Here is a 24,396-nt window from a genome sequence, read left to right on the forward strand (position 1 = left end):
TTTGTTTTCTTAGACTTAGAAAACTAAATTAAACTTAAAACAAACTGAATATGCCAACCTGGGCCCTGAGAGATTGTGATGGGTGTTTTTCACTATTAAACTAATTGTTTAATGAAAAAAGAAAAATTCAACAGATAGTTTTATTGTTCGCTGCAGGCTTAAATCTGTTGCTAAAAAACATTTCAGGGTGGATTTTTCCTTTAAGTCTTGCACAGGACTGCAACCCCAGTTGGTCCACATTTTCTAGCAACTATTTCACGGTTAACTGCAACTATAAAGACTCCTAGTGAACCCTGGCCTGTCTGCTTAGTCCAGTCTACAGACTGAGAGGGACTGTCTTGTTTTGAAGGTGAATCTGACAAACAAACACTTGAAACAAGACCACTGAAGGTCACGCTGTTGGGCAGATGGTCACAGTCCAATAATCTCATCTCAACATTCTGACGTTTGCTATTTTGTCGTTTTGTTTTAAATCATAATCATCAGAGAAGATACATCTCTGTGCTTCAAGTAGATTGAACACAGTCTAAGTGCTGTAAAAAAGAAAAAAAAGATCTCTCATCTGGTTCGCTGTCAGTCAAAGAGCGGCTGTGAACCTGTAGTCAAAATCCAGTGTCAGGTGACCGATGTACTGTTGGTCTTTGTCTGACAGCAGCCCCAGTGTCAGAGAGGACAACATTCTTTCATGAAATCTAAAGTGAGGGGATATTTAAGGGGTCGGCATGATTAGAAAGACGGTTCATCATTAAAAACGACACAGAGGCATAACTGGAGCCTTGAGGATGTAAACCAGAATCAAACTAAAAGCTACAACTGTGTGCACGGAGGGGGGAAAGCACAGTTTGTGTTATCTTGAGTGGAGACGTCAATACAGTGTTTGTCTTCTTTTCTGACAAATGACGTGATGGATTCAGAATATGTTGAAGTATGAATTGTGCAAACAGACATGATCTCTCTCTCTCTCCCTCCCTCCAGGCTCGTCCCTGCACTTCCACAGCAAGTGAGGGGGAGATTATGTTCTGGTTACATCATCAGTTCAAGTGATGTCACTGCTGACGACACAGAGGTCCCCGGGAACCAATCAGTTGGCTGTACAGGTGAGGCTCTCATTCATAACCCCTCCACATTAAGGATTAATATTGCTTCAGTATTGTCACAAAAATAGAATAATATTGACTGTCTAAAACAACACTACTTCTCAACCAAACACGTGTTAATTACATCAGCCCTCATTTATCAGGCAAACGCATGACCCACAATTCAACTGTTAAATAGACATGTGGCCATTTCGCCTGCAAAGAACTAGTAATGATCTTCACCCTGTTGAGTATAACGTATCTGGTGTTGAGCAGTTCAGTAGTGTAAGAAATAAATCAGAATCAGTAGTTACAATTGATAAAAAATGCAAAGAAAAGCCCCAACATATTATTTACGCATGTGGCCTTGCCAAAAGCATGCAGCTAGAGAAAAGTGTTTTATGTAATATTCTCATTCATGAATTTAAGAAATAGCTTAGAGATTGTTAGGCGCTGTTAAAAGCACAGGCTCAACAAATGGTGCAAATCCCCAATCTGATGCATCGATCTGTATGTTTCGCACATTTATTGAGGCTAATTTTAAAATGACATGTTACTGTATATGTTAGTGTTGTGCACTCATGAATACGACCACCATCTTTGCACTCATCTTGTGTTTAAAATCATTTCTATAACATTTGAATTTGTGGTGATATCCATGGTGACGTGATAAATGAGGGCCATTTTCTCTTGTTCAGTTGTTGTTTTTTTAATCTACTGAAATAATAATAATTAAAAAAAACAATCCACAGAAGTGTTTTGAGAACCAGTCTATTGTTGTTGGTTCGCTGACAGCCAGTCTTAAATTAGTTGGCTTCCAAACCATTTTGCACTCTGGCAGCACCCCAACGGGCTGCACGACGCCGTCCTCAGAGGTTCACAATGTCTGTGACAACAGCTGCCTCGCCAAGTCAGTGTGGCGGAGCTCATATTGTGCCACACATCGGACCTGCTCCTGCTTTACAGAGCTCATGAGAACAGAGGAGGAGAGGGAGGAGCGGAAGTGGGCTAAGGAAGGATCGTGGCAGAAAGGTTTCTGAGGTTCATCACAACTAAGCAAAACTTCGTATTAGTCGTACAAAAATTAACACTTTTCCTTCCCTGTTGCTACGCTTGTGGCCTCCACTTATATCTCCACCGTCTCTGCTCTTAGTGCTGTGTAGGTTCTCATTGCTTAATACTGCTTTCTATTAACTCCCTCAGCTGACTTTAGTTGACCAATACGAAGCCATGCTGGGAGTCCACCGTCTCCATCATCTCACTGTCCAGGAGGGAGCCCTGCAGCTCAGGCAGGCCCAGGCAGTCCGACTGGCCCGGACCAGCCAAAACCCCGGCCACAGCTCTGGCCTCAGCTTCTCCTGGGGCAGGCGGGGGCAACAAGGCGGGGTCCAGTGGAAACTCATACTGCTCTGGGAGAAGATGCTCTGTGGAAGGGCCCAGGACCTGCTGCTCACAGCCTGCAGGGTAGCTGAAGCCCAGGCCTCCAGCAGAGGCTTCATGCAGCAGAGGTTGATGGAGGTGGAGGTGAGATCCAGGGGGCAAGTGTTGGTTGTAGTGGTGGTGGCTCATGTAGGGATCATAAACCAAGCCCTCCCCTGGTTCCATCAAGGGGCTCAGGCATTGGGGATGGCTGAAGGGAGGCGAGGCCTGAGGACTGCCTTGCTGCTGGGGCTGAGGCTGGTGGGCGGCTGATATGGGGGGGCCCTGAGGGGAACTTTGAGACGCCGTCGGGTCCAGAGAATGGCTGCCTGTCGGGTAGGATCCTTCATCTATCTGCATCTGGTTGAAGTATACCGGCAGACCCATGCCCTGTGACTGCTGCATGTACATCCTCTTCTGGTTCAGTCTGTGGGGAGTGCAGTAGATCTCACTTAGAGCAAGACAACACAATCAACACAAGGAAAGAAACGCTGAATTCAAACATGGTACTTTCTGTTGGTAAACTGCTGGCAATTTCTCCAGTCTGTTGTCTGTTGTGCTGGAAAAATAGTGGACCAATCAGAGCTTAGAAGATGAAATTAAGTTATAAATCTACATCCATGAAAATGGCAAAGAAAAATAGTGAAATATGAGGATAAGATTGTAGCTCTACAAAAATAATTCTCCTTTCTAGCAAGAAATCACCAAACATGAACGAATGTCAGACTGAATGACTGATATGAACCAAAGTGGCATTTCAGTCTGCTATCAGGCAAGGTAATTGTAGCTCTGACACCGAGTTTCATTCCCAGGTGTTTAAATAAAAAAATTGGAGAGAGAATTTAAAACTAACGCTTCGTAGTTGCCTTTACACAAATTATTTTTTGCTCTAAATATAATGTTACAACGGGGAAATGTCACGATAGCAAAATGAGCAAAATAGAAGAAATGACATTTTTTATAAAATAAAAAAATACTCCAAAAATTAAAATGTGTGGCGCAGACATTTACAGTGTGATTTACCTGTGTTCCTGCAGCTGTTGCTCTAAAGTCCGAGTGTCATTACAGAAAAGTTGGCAGCTAGCAGGACTGTTAGCCAAGACGTTGGCCTTTGGAGCACAAGAAAGACTGGGATAATTACCATGGTAACAACAGCTACAAGATAGTACAATATATGTAGACACACACACACACACACAGTGTCGTTGGTGTTAGACTGTACCTGTAGTCTATGGGTGAGGTACTGTGTTTCTAAACTCTGTCTGCGGGACAGGAGAGGCGGCTGCGGCCTACCTTGGTATAGAGCCAGGCCCTCCTGCTGCTTGGAAGCCTCACCCTTAAACCCAAACATAAAGCATCACATATCACATACATGTACAAACATGGACAAATGCATCCCAGATCCCCCTCCTGTTGGCTAATAAAGCTGTGTCAGGGTCTGGGGCACTTCATCGTGTGGTCTAACTGGATTATCCATGCTGTCTCCTGCCCAAATGCCTGTGTGTGACTGATCAGCCAGATGCCTTTCTCTAAATGGCATGTACCACAGGGATTACACAGTAGTTAAATGAAATCAAAGCAAATTAAAAGGATGATGGGACCAGATCATCATAACCAACAAAGAGCTGCGTTATTGAATTATGAGAGATGGACAAATGGAAAACAACTAGATCTAGTCTGCGATTGATTTTATGTGGGGTTTTTTTACAGGAATGCCATGGATTTGTCCTCAAATGGTTCCCATTGCAGTGTGTCCGTGTGTGTATCATTTTGTGTATATGTGTGCCAGTCTTTGTGTGTGATTGCAGCTTGGCCCTATTGAGTGCCAGTCACTAGTATGGGTAAGTCTGACCGACTTCAACAATGGCTGCATTCACTTTGGCCTAGGCTCCAGGCCCCAGGGGGACGGGAGACAGTAAACAAGCCACAGTTGGCTGCCTCTCCTGGGGTTACACAACAGCCTGGGCACCTTTTTCTTTTCTTTTTTTTAATTTCTGGGAAACATGGGGTGATGATAGTAGAGGGGCTGAGGCTGAGAACGGGTTTGGGAAGAGAAACATTGTGAACGGGTGTGAGTGAGTGACGTGTGTGGGTGTTTTTCTGATTATGCGGCCGGACTGACCTCCAGGAGGTTGTGCAAGTGATGCTGTGGTCCCAGGGGAGCCATGGGGTCCCCTTCCCCGGAGCCCATCTGCTCTACCAGCATCTGGACTTTGTTCAGCTCCAGGATGCCTTTGGTCCTGGCCAAGTTCTGGAGGTGCTGCCGAAACGCAACCAGACCTAAAAGAATAAACAAATCCCCACAACACCAAGTCAGTTTTGATTCTTGCAGCTGATCAATAGAAATCACTCGTCTCTTCATAACGGGATGTCACAGGCTCTATCCTCTCAGGGAGTCAGCGAGGCTCTCTGACGTTAGCAAACTGGCAGGCAGGTTCACACTTTTCATTGCCCTACTGACGGTGTGGCTGTACGTACGTCATGAGCTGCTGTGGGTGTGTGTTTGCGTGTGTGCGTGTGTGCTCACATGCGACAGGTCTATGTGCCTGTGCAATAGCAAGCAGCTCTGAAAGACCCATCCAGTGGTGACGAGCTGTGGCTGCGAACGATAGGACCTGACTCAACGTGATGGTGGGAGTTATTTAAAACCGGAGTCAGCAGTCTGACGCAAAAAGAATCCACTGCATCAACACTCTCCAAAGAGGATTACTGAAAATAAATAAATAACTGCAAATACAACTGTGCAGGCTGTCAGTGTAGTCCTAGCAAAGCTATAATTACAGTTTCTACTTGGCCAAAGCACAGGTGACTTCCAACCAACAGGCACAGAAGAATGTATCTGTAAAGGGATGTTTAACATTGCCTCTTTCTTTCTGAAGTGGAGCGGAGACGAATCCAGCCAGCCAGATTGAAACTTTCTTTCTCAAATCTTTTTTATTGATTTTACCCAAGAATTAACTTTGAACAGAGTAAGAAAAGAAAGGGAGATAATGAGCCTGTAGAGAGGGAGAGGGAGTGAAAAAGAGAGAGACAGAAGGGGGAAGAGTGAGATATGTGGGCTGAAACCTTCAAAAATATCTGTCTGTGATTCATAACGTGAATCATCACCATCGCAGTCGTCAGAGACTGGAGAGGATGAGAGAAGGGAAGAGAGGAGGAAGAGAAAAATGTGTGTGAGAGGAGGGGGAGCAAATGACGGAGAGGGAATGACGTCATCTATATATATATATATATATATATATATGTATATATAACACACACACACACACACACACCGGCCAGTGCACCTGTTCAACTGCTCGTTACGACAAATATCTAATCAGCCAATCAGGCATGTAGACACAGTCAAGACGAGTTGCTGAAATTCAAACCGAGCATCAGAATGGGGAAGGAAGCCTCCGTCAGGATAACTCGCCATGTCACAAAGCTCAAATCCTATCAAACTGGTTTCTTGAACATGACAATGAGGTCACTGCACTCAAATCCAACAGAGCCCCTTTGGGATGTGGTGGAACGGGAGATCCACATCGTGGCCGTGCAACCGACAATATGGAGCAAAATCTCTGAGGAATGTTTCCAACACACACACACACAGACACACAGACACACACACACGTGTGAAGAGAAGGGTGTGAGGGAGGCAGCAGGGGTGTTGCGTCTGTGTCATCAGAATCACTGCTCTTCCTCTTGACTGGTGCTCCTCGGATCCCGGAGCCTCAGACATTCGCACGTTGACACTATATAATTTAAACCCTCTGCAGCTCGTAGCGACTGGCCTTTAAAGAGACGTGTAGGATCTGGCATCTAATTGACACTTACTGTACATACGGTGATTTCAAAGCATTTCACTCAACCCGTCTCGTTCCCTTCCACTTGAGTAAGTGATTCTCTGTGTGTGCCACAGAATATCTTTCAGCAAAAGGGAAAGTGGAGTAGTGATAAGAGATGTATCAAAATCTTTTATTCCACGTATTATTCTTCCCTGTCAAAACCTGCCACCTATATAACCTACAATGTGGGCTGACATGATATCACATTTTCATTACGCAAATATCGTTGCCAAAGGATTTTCATAAATAACTATCCTTAGACTAACTAACTAGATACCATCATGCCATCCGTAAAATGAATCTTTAACTTTGTTTGTTGTGTATTTAGTTTTTTTTAAGCAACAATATTATCATATGTGTATGATTAAAATAATCCATGATATTTTAAAAATTAAACATTGTTATAGTCAATACCTGTATATTGTGTCACCCCTTATTTTTATGATATACTATACTATGACTTTTTATGACATTATACTATGGCGTTATGATTTCTTTTTTATGATATTGTCTGATATTTTATAATTTGTGTGACATGATTGTATTGGGATATGCGATACAAAGACAGTTATAATTATTTTATGAGCTACTATTTTAGTATTTTTTATACATGTATTAGCTCACGTATTTAGTTCTTCTGAATGAATACGGAGGAAATAATTGACACATTGACACCGGTGGTTCTGACCTTGGGTGAGGGAGGTGTCGGAGGCGCGGCGTCCTTCTCTGAAGCTGATGGGGGAGCGGTTGTGCGTCTCCCTGTGCTGAGAAGTCAGGGCGGCCATTGCTGGGTTGGGGGGCAGAGCACTCAAGAAAGGCGTAGGGGTGATGCCATGGGATGAGCTATTGGCCGGTACCACTTCAGTGAGAGAGGGGGAATCCTCCAGCAGGCCGAGGTCGCTGTGAATGGAGCCCATGTCGTAGCCCATGTCCGAGTCCATGCTGCCCATAGAAGGGTTGTGGCCTAGAGCAAATAATTTACCTTGGGGACAAAACCATTTAGATCAGATAGCTTTGTTTAACAATTGCATGTGACAGACTCATGCACACTAATTGTGATCAGATGACATCATACTTTGGTTCGAAGGACCTGGCTGGTTGGTCACCTCCGAGAGGGTGTGCCGCCGCTGGCCGAACCTAGCCGTTTGATAGGCCGAGAGCAGGTGGGGTGGATCATCCTCTGTGTCGGGCTCCTCGGTCTCAATGCCCTCATCAATTGACGTTTCCATCATGTTGCTAGGCGACGAGGTGGAGGACTTGCGGTGGACAGTGGGGGGAGGTAGGGGGTCCAGCAGGCAGCCGTTCACCTAGATGGGGGAGGAGTGGAAGGGACAGAAAAGAGAGAACGTTAACTTAACATAAATTGGCTGAAAGAAAACAGCAGCACATTGAAGGAATCAACCTAATCAGGCATCAAACACACAGCCTTACTGAGAACAAGCCTCAATTAGTTACTCTCTTCCCTTTTCCCTCTACTCACCACAGTTGGTCTCATACTGTGTGTGTGTGTGTGTGTGTGTGTGTGTGTGTGTGTGTGTGTGTGTGTGTGTGTGTGTGTGTGTGTGTGTGTGTGTGTGTGCATTTGATACAGCATGCAGGTCTGTGTGTTGACATAGAGGTGGAGGGTGGGGATAAAGGAATGTTTGGGCCAGGAAGTGAGCTTTGACTGAAAGTGCTGTGTGACTGACACACACAGACACAGACACACACACACACACAGAGACACACACACACACACACACACACACACACACACACACACACACAGGCACACGCACACAAGCAAACACACAGACAAGGATCATCTGCATGATGGGCCGCAGTAACCGGAAAGCCTGGTCTAGAAAGAGCAACTTTGCCCAATTTCCACATCTGTTTTGTATAGTGAGCCGAGGTAGGAATGCTGTTACTCAACCGACACACACACACGAACACAAGGACAAGGTAGGGGTCATAAGAGGAAAGTGAAGTTAAAGGAGAAAGAAGAGGGGGGAGAGCGAGAGAGAGAGAGAGCTGAATGGAGAAGAAAGAGATTCAGTGAAGAGCTGTTGGGCTGATGGGGAGGAGGTCACGGTGGCGAGAACACTGGAGCAATGCAGCAGCTTCCTGTCCATGTGTGTTCACTCAGCTTCACATTAGGTCATATCATCATCACAGGACCGCTTACATAACCAGGCTCCATTCACACAGATAACACACACACACACACCATTCTTTATTAGAGCCAGGGGGTGGGATGGAAAAGAAATACTGAAGAATGGTCCTGCATCTGTGTGTGTGTGTGTGTGTGTGTGTGTGTGTGTGTGTGTGTGTAGCCCTGCAGGTGTGTGATGCCATCAGCTCAGTCTACTGGTGTCTGTGTTCTGTGATAGTTGCTCAGCACAACAGGCTGGGAGGAAAAGGTCGCTGGTTGGCACAAATAAAAGACTGAGAGCACACTGTGTGTGTGTGTGTGTGCGTGCGCGGGTGTGCACCAGCCATGCAGGACAGGCAGCTGTCCTGTCTGATGAGTGCTTACATAAGAGAACAAGTCAGCTGCACCCTGGCAGGCTGAAGGAGCATGCTAATACACACACACACACACACACACACACACACACACAGTAGGTATGGTTATCAAAGCGTGTCACTGTCAAGCTTATCGGTGTAATGTTTCTGGACATACTTGCAAGTTGATAATGACAGTAATAACTACCATAACTGAAAAGCCGGATGTGAGCGAGCCGTCTCATGCGGAACAGAGGACGCAAAAACAAGAAAATAACACCCGAAAGCCTTGTGCAGTTTTCACTGGTATTGGACCTACTTTGGGCGTGTTGACGTCCTCCACCATGAAACTCTGCTCCAGTGGACATGCACTCGGTGGGAAGGTGAAAGCATCGGAGGAGGCTTGGGGCACAGCAGGGGAGCGCAACAGACGAACGCCCTGCGGGAGCAAACCCACCTGCGCTGAACCACTGGTCGACTGCAAAGAAGGAGTAAACGGTCATAATAATAATTATTAAAACATATGATAATAGGGCAATTACAACTAAATCTAGCAGCTGTGAATTTTACTTTGTAATCCAAAAGGAGACAAAAAATAAAGTCAGGTCCTCGATGCTGAGGGAAATGAATCGAGATTGTAAAGTGTTGCTAAGAAAAGACCGGGGGCTAGGAAATGAAAATAATAAATAATGCAACCCGAGGACACACATTAAGATCAAGGCTGCATGGAGAAGACTGGGAGGAAGCAGGTGAAGACAAAACCTGGCAGGATAAATACATGAATGGGTCATGTCTGTGAGTTGGGTGCAGGTGTGTATAATGAAGCTTTGATCAGTAAGACATGCATGGTAATCTCTGTACGGGTGATTCAGAGCCCCCTTGACGGCGAGACGCTACCTTGACAACAGTCTGTTCGGCGATGGTGCTAGGCCGCCGCTGGCGAGCGTCGAGCCGCTGTTCAACAGGGAAGCTGCAGCGATGGGCCTTGAGCCGCTCCACCAGCAGGTAGTAGATAGCAGCAAAGTGGTTGTAGCTTTTGTTCTGCAGAGACTGGAGGATGACGGACAACATAAATGGCAGTGTCTGTAATTTAAGTTATTACTGAAGCACACCTACCATTTTGGATTACTTAACTTTGACAGCTCTTATGATACGCTGAGATAATTGTGTGAAATTGAGTTAATGCTTCAGCTAAAGAGCTGAGAGTATAGATAAGAAATATAATACATAATGTATTAAAAGAAAAGACAGCACATAAAATATTCTACATATAAATTACAGCCCCTACATTCCACCGATACAGAAACACTTAATGAAGGGGTGGATTTATTTCCCATTTATTTTACAATTGGGTCCAGAAAATATTCACATAATGATTATGAATACTGCGAAATTCTTGCTAAATATTGCAAAAATAATTTTAGTAATACATTTACCAAGACTACCAGTGTGTCCCATTGACATTTTAAATAATGATTTGTTTTAATCTATTATTAGATACTATATGATTTGAGTATACTATATCATTATTTTCATTATTCTTATGTTTTTTTTTTTTTAAAGATTCACATGCATTTAGCTGCTGCAAAGCTGCAACGCCCCATTGGGACAAGATATAAAAAGCATTTCAATGAAGGAGCTATCTAATCGGGTGTTTTGTGTGTAAAATCTTAATCTAAAAAGTATCTATAGCTGTCCAAAACATGTAGTGAAGGAAGTACAATATTTGCCACAGAAACTCTGGAACCTTGACATTGTTTCTTTCCCCACTGGCTGGTCTAGTGAATGAGGGAAATAAATAGGCTGGATAAAGAAATAAAGCCAGCTAAGTCCTCACCTCTATAGTCTTGTGCTGGTCGATGCCAAGGCTGTGCATCAGCCGAAGGACCTGCTCACTGTACTCTCCCACACCCACCTCCCCCTCAGCAGACAGAGGCTGTTGGTACAGAACAGGCCTCGGCACGGGAGCGTACAGAGCCATCCACTTGTGCTCCTTGATCTGGGCCACAGACAGACGCTTGGATGGGTCCAGGACCAACATCCTGCGGATCAGGTGCTCACAGTCTGTGAGGGAGAACAATCATAGAGGATGTGTCAACGTTTATATAGGCTCTTATGTTTTGCTGAGTAATTCACGTATGACATATGATGAAGCAAAGTGTCCTTGTCAAAGTAGCCAAGATGAAGTGGGGCAGAAATAACACTTCAAATCTGCCGAGTTCCTTTTCATGGCTTTCAATGCCTTTTGGTCATTTCTGAGCAGCGCATCGACACTCTTATCTACTTCCCTTCCCTCCTAATGAGAGCTCTTCACCTCTAGTTAGTGGCTAGATGAGTTTGACGTCAGACACAGCTGGGTTCTTAACAGGATTACAGTTCCCCTGGCTGTGCCGCTTTGGCTTGCCTGCACCCCTACTGCCTGCACTGCATTCCTGCCCCCCACACATCATCTTTACCCACATACCCTGCTGCTATGCTCTTAAAGCAAAACAGTTGTGTTCTCAACAAACAGGCCCTGCAGTTGGTCATTCTTTCCTTGATCTTTAATACTTTCTTTATTGGAATATGATTTTGAAACTGGAAAAAAAGGGTACAATATGCAACAATGTATAAACTGATACTAAAATAATGACTCTACAGAGAGTTAGGCTCTGCTCATTGCGACGGCCGTGTTTATAGCAACACATGCTGAGCACATTTTTTCAAAGCGACGCACCAGGGAATGTTGGACTATGTAAAAGGGTCCGCACTGCATAACCGTCTAGCCGGCTGGCCGGCCGATTGACTGACACAATGTTCTTAGCCAGTACATTACACCACCATGACTTAACCACAGAACCATCCCAGTTAACACTTGTAATGTCCCAGTGGTGCAGCCAGTGGTGTAGAGTTGCACCAAGTCCCCCAATGAATGAGAACATCGGTCTGTTGCAAGAAGTCAGAGGGCAGAGAGTAAGCTGTGGCTGACTACATCTATTTAATTGACTTTATCAGACACATATAAATAATAAAATGTAACCTTCATGCATGACTGCAAACATGAGCATGGACCTACATTTATAAATGAAATGCAACACAAACAATTGCAATTCAAAGCTTTCAAACATCCCCAGATGTTACTTGAATTTCAAAACCAAAACCCTACTTTGTCCACGTGGGCTGTGATTGGCTCACTATACTTCTGCAACGAAGGACAGAAGAAACAAAATGCCACAAGCAGCTTCGCTTCACAAGGCAAAGTGTGTGATGTTATTTTCAAATGGCAGTCAATTAGAGCCGAATAAATTAGCAGATAAATCAAGTTGCTAATAACAAAAAGCTATTTTGTTAATTGAATATCTTTGGGACGACGACATCACCGTTTGATACGACTCAATGCAATTCTGTACGACTTTCTACCAGGTCTGCGTAATCTGCAACAGCAGGGATTCAAGACAACATCTCCTGTTGTTATGTAGTCGGTAGGTTGGAAGAAGACCACAGTGTTCACAGTGCTGAGTTTACTGTGCAGTGCTAGGCTGTGCTGAGTACCGCAGCGTTGGCCGGTGAGAGGATGAGATAGACCGTTTCTGGATAAAGAACTCAGCACACTCTGTTCCCCTTGTTCGGGGAACAGGGGCTGGACTGGGGGTGTGGAGGCGGGTTTGAGTGTCAGTCTGGCCGCGGAGCTGACGCTACACTCCTACATTCCCCTTACGTCTTAATTGTTTCAAGGTCTCCAACAAAATCTGGTCGACTCTCGCGCCACACCTCCTGTGGAGAAAGTGCTACAGACGTGCAGATGGGACACAAAAAAACAAGACAAGAGAAACAGACGGACAGGAAGATGTCTCACAGATAGAGAGTCAGACAGACACACAATCAGACAGACAGGCAGGCAGACAGGCAGAGTCTCCTCAAAGAGACAAACGGGCGAGCTGCTGGAAAGCTTCACTGGCTCTTCCCCAGGTTACATAAACAGCTCCAGCTCTGGAATTAATCTGCTGCCAGCTAGCTAGCACAGCCGCTAACAGCAGGGCTGCTTTGGGACAGCCGGCCAACCTGACTCACTCTGCAGCCTGCAAGCACGCACATACACATTGACGTACGTATACGGCAATTGTCTCCTACCGTATACCCTTCAAATGAGCGGGATTCTCTCTCTGCGACCTATTCATCTGAGCAGCTGTATCCAAGACACGCCTCGGTTAGATTGCATACCCTGATAAACTTTGCCAATCAGCCAAGGTGTTATCACTATATTGACATATGACTCCAGTGAATCATTTCCAGTGAAAAACATGTCTTCAGCTGCAGCTCGTTGCAGAAAGAAGAATGAAGGAGCACAAGATCAAAAACTCAGAGGTTTTTTTTCCCCAAAATATTGATTTGTGATATAGAGATATATAAGTCAAATGTATTTAACTTGAGTTTATTAAGCTTTGTTGTTTTGCTGTATTTCTATGAGATTGTAAGTTTGTATTTCTATGAGATTGTAAGTGGGACAGACAGAAGTATGTTTGTATGCAGATAGTTATATGAATGGACAACCCAAAAACACAATGCCTCTGGCCACGGCCGTTGGCGGTGCTGAGGCAAGCACGTACATCTACAGGAGTGTGAGGTACTGAGGGGTATGAGTTGGTGGGCGTAGTCTCCCATCCTAATTTTGTTTAGTATCCGAGAAAGTCTGTTCTTACCTTCAGTCATGAAGTAGGGGATGCGAAACCTTCCTTCTAGGACTCTCTGTCGAAGTACAGGCAGAGTGGGCCCGTCGAAGGGCAACGCACCACAAACCAGCACATACAGCACCACCCCCATACTCTGGGAACATGTAACAATGCACACACAGAGAACGAGGTCAGGGCAGTAGATAACTCCAATCAGAGGTTTCTGGATCTAAATAAGCAAACATACATACGCACATAGTCCTTCACACGCCCAGAGAGCACACAAAATTATAAATGACTGAGATATACAGCAGGCTACACACTGTGGTTGTGAAGTCACTAGTACTAGATATACAGCATATTTAATACTTTATTGTATTGAATGAACTGCATCAGCTGCAGTTACCGTTCATTCCTGTCTATGTTTCAATCACTCATCTTACCCAGATGTCTAGCTGTGGACCCTCATACTGTTGGCCCTCAAAGACCTCTGGCGCAGCGTAAGGCGGGCTGCCACACCATGTGGCCAGAGGCTCCCCTGGCTGGAAGAAGTTCCCGAATCCAAAATCTACACAGAAAAGGAAAGAGAATTCCATTAAAGTGAGTAAGTCCTTGTACAGGCCCTGTGGCCCCTATATGAAGGCAACATGCAAGTATCGCTTATAGTTACAGGTTAGGTACCTGGTGAATGCGTTCAGTGACTCATGTGGTCAAACAAAGAAAACGTGTGGAACAAAGGTGAGTTATGCCTTGTGAGCGACAGAGTTCATAGGTGTCTCCATGGGGTCTGCAGGTTTTGCATAATGTAATATGTGATCCACATATTTGTATGTTGAGGAAACAGGTCTTTGCATGAGGTAATCTCCCCAGGAGACTGGCATGAGGTCATCGATGCTGTGCTCCGATTGGTTTTCTGTTAGAGCGACTAAAACTCAGATTTCCGAAAGAACAAGATGGAGAAGTCCAACTTCCACTTAATTCTGATAAGTTCACTGATGCCTTTCATTAAAATCTGACTAAGAGCTGCAGCAATATGTGCCAAATCACCCCGAGGTAACTTGTGTACCTGCGATTACTCAGCCAACCCTCCCTTTTTTGTATTAGTTCTTATCTCCCTCTTTCTAAAAACCCTCTCCAGTAAACGAGCCTTCATCTCTGCTGCTGATTTGCTTTCGCTCGGCTCGCTACTGGTGCTTACTTCTGGTGTTGGGATGACTAATTCATTAGTGCATGAATTGGTTTGCAATTCTTAGAAACTTATCAAAAAAACAAAATCCTCAACATTTGCTGGTAGCTTCTCGGATATGGGGATTTACACTAAACTGACTGTTGAACAGATGAATACAAAAATGGCGAAACAACTGATAGAAGATAAGGAAATAATACCATGCTTAGTTTGTTCATTATCAGTGGGGCACTGTCATGTTGTCATGGGACCTGACAGCTACAGGAGCAGACAATCGGGCTCACTTTACCCTCCACCCCCACCCTTTTTCATAATTCCAAACAGTTACATAAACAGAAAAAATGTATTGCAAAACAAATAACAGTGATACAAAAAAAAAAATGATCTGGCTTACATAATGGGGCTGGAGGGGATACACACACACACACACACACACACAGTAAGCAGTGTGTGAGAGGAAGAGACAGACAGTGTAACCAATTCCTTTCCTCTGTTCTGCATCATGATGTTTCACAATTAAGGCGCCATCCACACAAACACAGAGCTAGCAGCAGCTCACATTGCTGCATTGATCAGCTTTTTATTATTAATCTGCAGAAAACTTTTGTAATGGATTGTGTACTTTTACAAAAATGCCAGAAAAGAGTGAAAACTCAATTTCTTGAAGCATAAGGTGTCCACTTCAAATTTCTAGACGAAGCAAATCCAGACCAAAAGCCGAAGATATTCAGCTCGTTTAGTCTGTGGCCACTTTGTTAGGTGAACCTCTCTAATGCTAAATGATAATGTAATCTAGTTCACTGGAAAATATGAGCAAGAACCGGGTTTGAGAGGCCGCTGCAAACTTCACCCGATAAGGAAATGGCAGCTTTGACACTGTGTGCGTTGAGTGCATGTATTCGATGCGTTTGATTACCGCAGTGCAGTTGGCAGCAGGTGTGGTTGACATAAAGTGGAGGGTGAAGCGCTGTGCCACAGTGGGGTTTATTACAAGTATGTTTACCGTCTGAGGCTGCTGTGAAGGTGAGATGTGAGATGCAGAGCAGAGCGGTGCAGTTGGTTTATCGTCAGAAGCTGTGACCCATTTCATGGAGCTGAATACTGAGCAGACTGGTTGACGTCAAGCGCTCCGGCGCGCTGCAGGCGACTAACAGCACTCATAGCTCAACAGGAAGGGTGGGGGAGTGTGCGTGCGTGTGTGTGTGTGTCGCAGACAAAAGTATTAGCATAATATTAGCCTAAACATGTCACACTGCAGCTAACAGCTTATAAAACTGTGTGGATATGACACGTGTATTAGATATATCATCATGCCGCAGTAAGAGGACAGTATCCAGCAGTATGTGTGTTACCGTGTCATTTCTAATAAGATATAATATCAGCACTGATATAGTTATGGCTGCAGCTCAGGATGCCCTTGATGCACTCTTTGACACTTTTCTTATCAACTAAAACCTTTTTCTCTCTCTCTCTCATCGTTCAGGTTCCCAAAACTTCAGCCTCTGTCACTGTTAGCTGAAAAAAGGTGGTGAGTATTGTTCAGATAACTTCAGATACATATTCCTGTATGCATGTTTGTATTCCTTTTATATATAAGTTATTTCGATTTTCTCTATTTGCTTCTTTTCCCCTTAATTTACCATTATCACCTATTTTGGCAGCAGTTACGCATGTATATGCTGCAGCAGGAGGCTCCCATGAATTTCATTTGTCTTTATTACTGGAGCACTACATGGAATATAACAGACTACACTCATTGACGTCGGAAAGGGAAGCTTGGGGGTTGGATTTAAGCACAGCGGACCTTGAGATCACTAAGCTAAGCTAACCACGCTATTACCTAAGGCTACTCCGCTATCCAGTTAGCTCCTGGCTGTCTCATGTCCGGTCACAGGAAAATTAGATGAATGAAATAAGACTCCAGGCCAACCCAGCAACGGGAGGTCGTTGGTGTTGTGCCCACATCTTTAACGAGGCCTAGCTGCATCGTGGCATTCTGGACCAAGCACACATGATGCAAACTTTAAAAAAAAGGCCCAAGGAGGAATAATAAACACTAGTGTGTCTGTTTTTGTTGAACTGTGTTGCACAATGACAATAAATGATCCCTGAATTGTCACATGGGCCCACAGTGGCTGCTTTTCTTCTTCATTGCAGATATTTGTTTATAATGCTTGCTAGAGGTGGGTGATATCAAATATAGCATCTATGATTGTATAACTTTGTGATACATGGATTAGACAGAATTTATAGATATACGGATGTTTAGGGATATAAAGGAAAACCTATTTTCTCCCACATGGGTTCCATTTGTGTTTTTTATTACCATAGCATCCAATGCATACACACAAAACTATTAGAAACTGTAAGTCCCACAGGTGTCCTTGATCTGGTGATTGTTTGTACTTTCTAGATCATTTAATTGAGCATGAAGCACTGTTATGGTTTGGTGCACTTCCAATGATATGACACTGTGGATGGATTCAACCTTGAAAAACAATAATAAATGGACCTATAAATGCCTGTTACCAATTTGGTGATTTGAGAGAGTATGACATAATGGAGTTTTGTTTGTTTGAAAGGGAACCCTTTTTGCTTATTTACCATAGCAACTCAACACAACCCAAAACCTGAACTATTTACCTGCATCCTCTTTCTATACAGCAGCTCACTTTTGCTTTTTGTTTCTTTTCCTCTTTCCATTCAATGCATCAACTTCAATGTAATGGGGCTGTTTGAAGTGAAAACATGAAGGGCACACCCCGCTGCCACTTTGCCTCTCCTCTGCAGCCACCATGAGCATGACCTTTGTTTGACTGGCTGGCTGGTTACCGTTCATATAGGCTGACCAGGGGTGGCATTTAGAAAGCAGGGAGACATCACAGGACGGCAGGAAAAAAACAGATGCACAGGTACTCCAGCTGGACACGGATACGCAGACTGGTTTGGGAATGATTTGGCGATTAGTTGAAAAACTGAAAACTAATAGAAACATTTATATAATCAATTAAATGTTCCAGTCATTCACCATGCAAACACCCCAAACGTTCGCTGCTGCTGGGTTCACAAAGGAGTTGCTGGTTTTAGAATAATACATTGATGATGGTGGTCGCCAAAGATGGATTAATGGACTAAACCCTTTTGTCAGTCATGCACACGTGCATGTGATCGACGCGATAAACAGTCCTGCCAGCTGCCTCACACTGCTCTCTGATCTACAGATGGTGCTATTGTGCCCAGATCTGCAAAATCACATTTATTAGATCTTAAGGATGCATGCAATGTGTTTTGGTGAGTAACATTAGACTGCCTTTTTGTTGCGGGAGAAATCCGCCGTTATTCAGCCCCGTCGTCAGTCGAACCGCTCACCGAGGCAGAAAGGCGTAACAGAATTCGATCCAAAAAGCTCTATCTAAACAAGCCGGTTTGCGGCATATTTTGATTCTTTTTTCCGCAGTTAAGGCGGATTCGTCTGTCTAAAAGGGGCTATAGACTGTAAACACCTTTTTGGTTCCAAGAAAACTTTGCAGGGCACCATTAAAGGGATAGTTCGGAATTTTGGACATAAGACCTATTTTCCAAGTGAGCCGGTGTGTTCGAGACGTCTGGAGACGTTTTCAAGACATTTATTTCAGTTCTTCTAGTTGCCGAGTTCGCTTATGCTATGGCTAGCGCAAGTCAATGGTTCTTAGCTAGACAGGCATTAAAAACAGTCTTTCCCACTCCACAGTGCACCCGAGGCAAATCAATTAAAACACTAGACTGTCGATGTACATATCTGTGTTGATAGAATAATATTTGAAACAAAACTAACCTCGCATCGCATCAATCATCCATTTTTTGAGGAACTAGTTTCTCAGCAGCAGCGGAACTTTACTTTGCTCCGTCGGACTCAAAACTCTAAAGGCAGGAACACACCGGCCCAACCGTTGGACGTCTGAAGCGTTTGGAGAGGCTCGGACGAGGTCGGGAACACGTATGTTTGGTGTGTACAGCTGCGTCGGAAGCTTTCGGAGCCGCGCGGACGTTGTCTGATCAGACTGAGCATGCGAAGTCTGAGGAGGTGGGCTGTTGGACGTCTGAGCCATTGGATACTCTGATTGGCGGTGTGCTAGCGAATCAGAGTATCCAATGGCGGTGTGTGGGCGGGGCGGAAGTGACGATAGTAAACTCCGTATTACTCGTTCCCTACTGAGACGAATAAAATAATTCGTAAAATAATGAGCCCGAGAGCACACAACGCGAGTGTCACCCTAGCCAGAGTCATCTTTCCAGAAATGCCAAGTATTTAGTCCACAAAGGTCTTCTCGAGTCGAACGAATACTGAACCAAGACTGTGTGTGCATTGTTTTTATCTGCACTCCGTTCCGTCATTTCCTGTTTTCCTGTTTTGGAGTACTGGCACGAGACTAGCGCCACCCGCTGTTAAGGAGGCTTATTGCATCTCGCGCAAGCGCAGAACGTACACACTGCTGTGGTGTCGGAAGCACGTTGAAGCGGTGTGTACAACGCAACTTTTCTGCCGAACGGGTCAGACGAGAGGCAACAGAGTGGGCGGAGAATGGTCGGATAAGGCAGTTGGACGTCTGGGCGGTGTGTAGGGGCCTTAAGACGCGCCGCCCGAAATACTCCCCGTAAATAGGCAATCGAACTGGGCCAAACTGTCAGCACTTATACCCCCAAGGCTGTCTGAAAAGCCCTCGGAGCTCACTCAAACACCGCCTACGAAGCCACAATTACGCACCGCGAACCCAGACCACTGCTCCGTCCGGAGAACCGTAAACCCTCGGACGCGTTTTGGGGATTCCCTCTGGTAAATAGACACATGAACACCGACGAATAGTCGGGCCTCGTGCCCTCAGAGCTGGGTGAAAAGCCCTTGGACCGCAGACCAACACCGGTCAGCGGGCGGCTCCGCGAATCCACACATGCGGACTCTCCGTCTGACTCAAAACTCTAAAGGCAGGAACACACCGGCCCAACCGTTGGACGTCTGAAGCGTTTGGAGAGGCTCGGACGAGGTCGGGAACACATATGTTTGGTGTGTACAGCTGCGTCGGAAGCTTTCGGAGCCGCGCGGACGTTGTCTGATCAGACTGAGCATACGAAGTCTGAGGAGATGGGCTGTTGGACGTCTGAGCCATTGGATACTCTGATTGGCGGTGTGCTAGCGAATCAGAGTATCCAATGGCGGTGTGTGGGCGGGGCGGAAGTGACGATGGTACCAAGACTGTGTGTGCATTGTTTTTATCTGCACTCCATTCCGTCATTTCCTGTTTTCCTGTTTTGGAGTACTGGCACGAGACTAGCGCCACCCGCTGTTAAGGAGGCTTATTGCATCTTGCGCAAGCGCAGAACGTACACGCTGCTGTGTTGTCGGAAGCACGTCGAAGCGGTGTGTACAACGCAACTTTTCTGCCGAACGGGTCAGACGAGAGGCAACAGAGTGGGCGGAGAGTGGTCGGATAAGGCAGTTGGACGTCTGGGCAGTGTGTGGGGGCCTTAAGACGCGCCGCCCGAAATACTGCCCGTAAATAGGCAATCAAATTGCGACGAATTGTCGGGACTCATGCCCTCAGACCTGGGTGAAAAGCGCTTGGACCTCACGCAAACACCGGGCAGCCCACGGCCACGCGAACCCACAATTACGCACCACGAACCCGGACGCGTTGCGGGGGATTCCCTCCTGGCACCACCAGTCTCCGTTTGTTCGGTCCCGGTTCTCCACAGACGCTCGTTCACGTTCTGCCCTTTGAGCATCCCTCTCGCGCAATTCTTCCTCTGTATATTCAGGCTCGTACAGGTACGGTTGGGTTTGGGTGGAAAAAAACTCATCAGAGTCTTCAAAAGTTTCAGTATATTCTCCAAAAGTGTCCATTTCTGTGAGATTGAAGAAACTAGCACTGCAGGCTACTCTGCGTCTGTAGCAATGAAACAGGTAAACAAACTATTATAGAACCGGTAACTTATAAGTGCTAGGTGATATCACTCTGCCGCTGCCATAGCCTACTAGGAAGTATGACACGCTGCTACTGCTGCTGAGACATAAATCCTTAAAAATGCAAGGTTGGTTTTATTTCAAACATTCTATCAACACAGATATGTACATCGATAGTCTGCCGTTACAATGGATTTGCCTCGGGTGCACTGTGGAGTGGGCAAGACTGTTTTTAATGCCTGTCTAACTAGAACCATTGACTTGCGCTAGCCATAGCATAAGCGAACTCGGCAACTAGAAGAACTGAATGAAATTTCTTGAAAAACGTCTCCAGACGTCTCGAACACACCGGCTCACTTTGAAAATAGGTCTTATGTCCAAAATTCTGAACTATCCCTTTAAGGTCTGAAATAATCGCCATTAGATTCAGCTCTAGATGCAGATTAGCCCACTGGTGAAATAATTGTGTTTCACAAAGGTTTGATGGGTGGCTGATCTAACTGACACCAACGTTACTGATGTAGTAAAGACATTTGAAGTGAGGTCTTTCTCATGTACTGTCTACATCTAAACTCCATGTCCTATTTACCAAACTTGTCAAAGCTTGTTGTGGGTAAGATAAGTACAGATTGTACCTTGCTGCTGATGTCCTCCCAGGAGACATTTCCTCTAATCACAAGCCAGGTAATGTTCGGTTCATTGTTTTCCTGCGTCAAATCTAGTCTGCTGTGCGGACAATTGGCTGTGAGTCAGACATGTTTATGAAAATTACTGCTGGGGTAATAGCATCTCCTGGTTATAAGCGAGGACCCTTCTGGGAAACAGTGGACAGGGTGATGGGAGTGATGATGCAGGGGAAACACTTGGTTGTCCATAGTCCTAGTCTATTTTGTCCTTGTTTGACTTTGAGAACAAAGAAAAGACACTGGCCATGGCTTATGTGAAGGTTAACTGAAATGCTCAGCTGTCATCCCCCCATTAAGTAACATTAACCAGACCGATAAAAAGTGATTTCATTCTACTATTTGGAGTCCATAACATGCAGTGCTTTGACGACAAGAGGCCATTTACCCCTGTAGCACACATTCATCCTCAGAGTGTCTGGTATCTTTTCACACCTGTATTTTTAGCCATCCTCGTGTGATCAGCTCACCTTAGATGGATTTTAGTATCAGCTCGGACTTAAGCCTGAGATAAACCTTCAGAGCATTGTCACAGCCTTGCCGCCCTGCTGTGCACCACTCCTCATCAAAGTCTTTCCAAAGTAGCCATCCAATTCATCACCTCATGTCCACCTTCAATTAAGCCCAGACTCATCCCACCTCTCCCCAGTCTCCCCCTCCTCCACTCAGGGAAACAGCGGTAGGGTGACATTCTCGCGAGCTAGCTTTAAATGCCAGTAGCTTAATAATCACACTTTGAAGCTTGTACTACAGACCTCCACGTAGTCTCAAATCTTCACCTCTAGGTCTATTCCCTTTTATCCACTATCCTAAATGGTTCTGCCTCACAATTAATGCTCGGGGTAAGTGGAGAGGGGTGTTTGATCTCCTCTGGTCATAAGCTTTTGGAGTCTTGCTGAGATTTTAAGATGTCTGTCCTGGCATCTTTCAGCCAACAGATATCTCACAAGCAACCTCCGACTGCTTCTCAACACTGTGCAAATGGCCTGGGCGGGTAGTTAAGATATTTCTGAACTACATCGGCACTGAGCTCATGATGGGCAATGGATCAAAACTAAAATGATTCCATGCCTACATCCTGTACTCGTCATCATGCATCAGAGAGTTTCTGGATTCTCCTGCACTACGGTATTATGGTACCTGCAATCTTGATGTTCATGTGGCCATCCAGAAGCAGATTCTCAGCCTTCAGGTCCCTGTGGACGATGTTGCGGTTGTGACAATACTCCACCGCCGACAGGATCTGCCAGAACTTCTTCCTGGCCTCGAGCTCACTGAGACGGCCATGCTTTGCCAGATAGTCTACAGCCAGAGAGGGAGAGAGAGAGAAACAAAGACAGTGGAGAGAGTTGATGTGTCGCGTAAAAAGTACATGCGGGTAATATTTTACATCGACTTACATAACATGACTCTCTGGGGGCTATGAGGTGTCATTTTAGTGGAATTGCATTCTTTTCAGGTGTACAAAGCGTTGGTTGGTGGTTGTGTTGAAAGGGTAATTTACTTTTGATGAGGTGCAGGCCTGGTGCCAACAGGAGTTCACAGCTGCTCTACATTACAGCCTGCTTTGTTAAGTGATTCAGTGCAAGTACAGTGTAATCTTTCTTCAGAAACCCTGTTCTAACCCTGTTCTAACCCTACGTGTGTGTGTGTGTGTGTGTGTGTGTGTGTGTGTGTGTGTGTGTGTGTGTGTGTGAAGGCAATGGTTGACAGTGGATGAACTGTGTTGTCATAGCTGGAGGAGGAGAGGGGAGGACGAGATTTCTGAGAACTGGTCATCTGCTACATTATGTACACACTAGTAGAAGTTCGAACAGCGTGTGAGTTGGGGGTTTAGTGGGAGGTAGTCAGTGTATGATTGCAGTGCACCCAGAGACATACAAACACTTGACACTTGTCGAGGAAAACAAGATACCTTTCTAAATATGAACTTGGGTTCTTTCCCAATCAGAAACAAAAACATCTGATTCGTCTGCTTAGCACAAGCTGTGCACAAAGCACAAAGACAGAAGAGCTTGTGGTTGTTTACAAAGATGTTTGAGACCCGAGTCTATGCAGCGTCCGGGGTGCTAAAGTCATTCATTTTACTCTTCTTTCTCCAAGCATCCAGATCACTGACCTTTCTCACATTGTCTACTCTCACTCTGTTTTTCTAACCTTTCACACTCTGCGTTCACTAATTTTTTTTCGCAATGTCGGCTGACAGACTATTCCACAGGATGCAAGATTTTTTTTTTTTGCAGCTCTGTGAACTTTGTTAAACGTGGCGTTTGCTGCTGTCGGCGGGGATCCTCTTCACACCTCTCTGTCCAGATAGCTCGCTAACTCTTCCATTCACACTGTGTGGCAAACAAGATAGGACACTGTGTGTTGGCTTTGCTTTCAGCTGGCATGGATACAGACCACCGACCAAACCTGACGACAATGCACAACAACCACAACAAACCCAGCCAACAAAACTTCACATGAGCAAAAGGACTGTGCAAAGTATAAGATGCAATTATCGGAAGACCCACAATGTCAATCTCATCAAAGAGCATTTTTGTAAATCACAAAACGGAAAGGAACTTGCAGCTTAGCTTGCTCAAGATGTAAAAGACAACTGTTTGCACCAATCTTCTTTTATATATCCTTTTCTTACACTAGTAGTATTGCAAACACATTTATGCAGAGATTAGATCACTGACAGGATTTTTAAACTAGGATTCTGTCAAGATGCACAGAGAAGGCACACCAAGCTAATTTCACAGCCCATTAATGTCAAAAGCATTGCGCCTTCAACTAAACACTAAACATTTGAAGTAGAGCAACGCATGTCCTGAGGCCAGCGACATGCATCACATTGTTAACACCTCATCTTAACAACCCTGGATTGTCTCAGGGTTGACCGGGGTCGATCCGTGTGTTGGGACAAAGACTGCACAATAAAAATGACTAAAGGCCACGAGCGGCACTATTAAGCTTCAGGTGGATGACGCTGTTCTGTCGTCAACAGCGTGGTTGATAAATAGGTAACCTCTGACAGAGTGAGAGAACCTGATTAGATAGTGGCTGGCAAATTCCACGGAGGAGGCCATTCAGTGACCAGGGCAGCTTTCATGCAACGCTGCTAATCAAAAAACACACTG

General features: G+C 45.1%; 1 protein-coding gene across 1 annotated transcript in view; it reads right to left on the reverse strand.

The window, feature by feature from the left end:
* Positions 1-1,587: 1,587 nt before the first annotated feature.
* sik2b (salt-inducible kinase 2b) overlaps positions 1,588-24,396 on the reverse strand; it is a 38,138-nt gene continuing 15,329 nt past the window's right edge. Inside the window, exons 4-15 of the mRNA XM_084019183.1 lie at positions 22,409-22,570; positions 13,905-14,029; positions 13,492-13,615; positions 10,650-10,876; positions 9,710-9,862; positions 9,132-9,290; positions 7,401-7,632; positions 7,014-7,307; positions 4,618-4,775; positions 3,718-3,831; positions 3,519-3,604; positions 1,588-2,922 (exon numbers count right to left, since the gene is read on the reverse strand). Coding sequence (XP_083875309.1) covers positions 2,286-2,922; positions 3,519-3,604; positions 3,718-3,831; positions 4,618-4,775; positions 7,014-7,307; positions 7,401-7,632; positions 9,132-9,290; positions 9,710-9,862; positions 10,650-10,876; positions 13,492-13,615; positions 13,905-14,029; positions 22,409-22,570 — 2,471 coding nt within the window. The 3' untranslated portion in view covers positions 1,588-2,285. The remainder of the gene's footprint in view (positions 2,923-3,518; positions 3,605-3,717; positions 3,832-4,617; positions 4,776-7,013; positions 7,308-7,400; positions 7,633-9,131; positions 9,291-9,709; positions 9,863-10,649; positions 10,877-13,491; positions 13,616-13,904; positions 14,030-22,408; positions 22,571-24,396) is intronic.

This window comes from Eutrigla gurnardus, assembly GCF_963514095.1.
Source record: "Eutrigla gurnardus genome assembly, chromosome: 10".
In the NCBI taxonomy this organism is placed as follows: domain Eukaryota; kingdom Metazoa; phylum Chordata; class Actinopteri; order Perciformes; family Triglidae; genus Eutrigla; species Eutrigla gurnardus.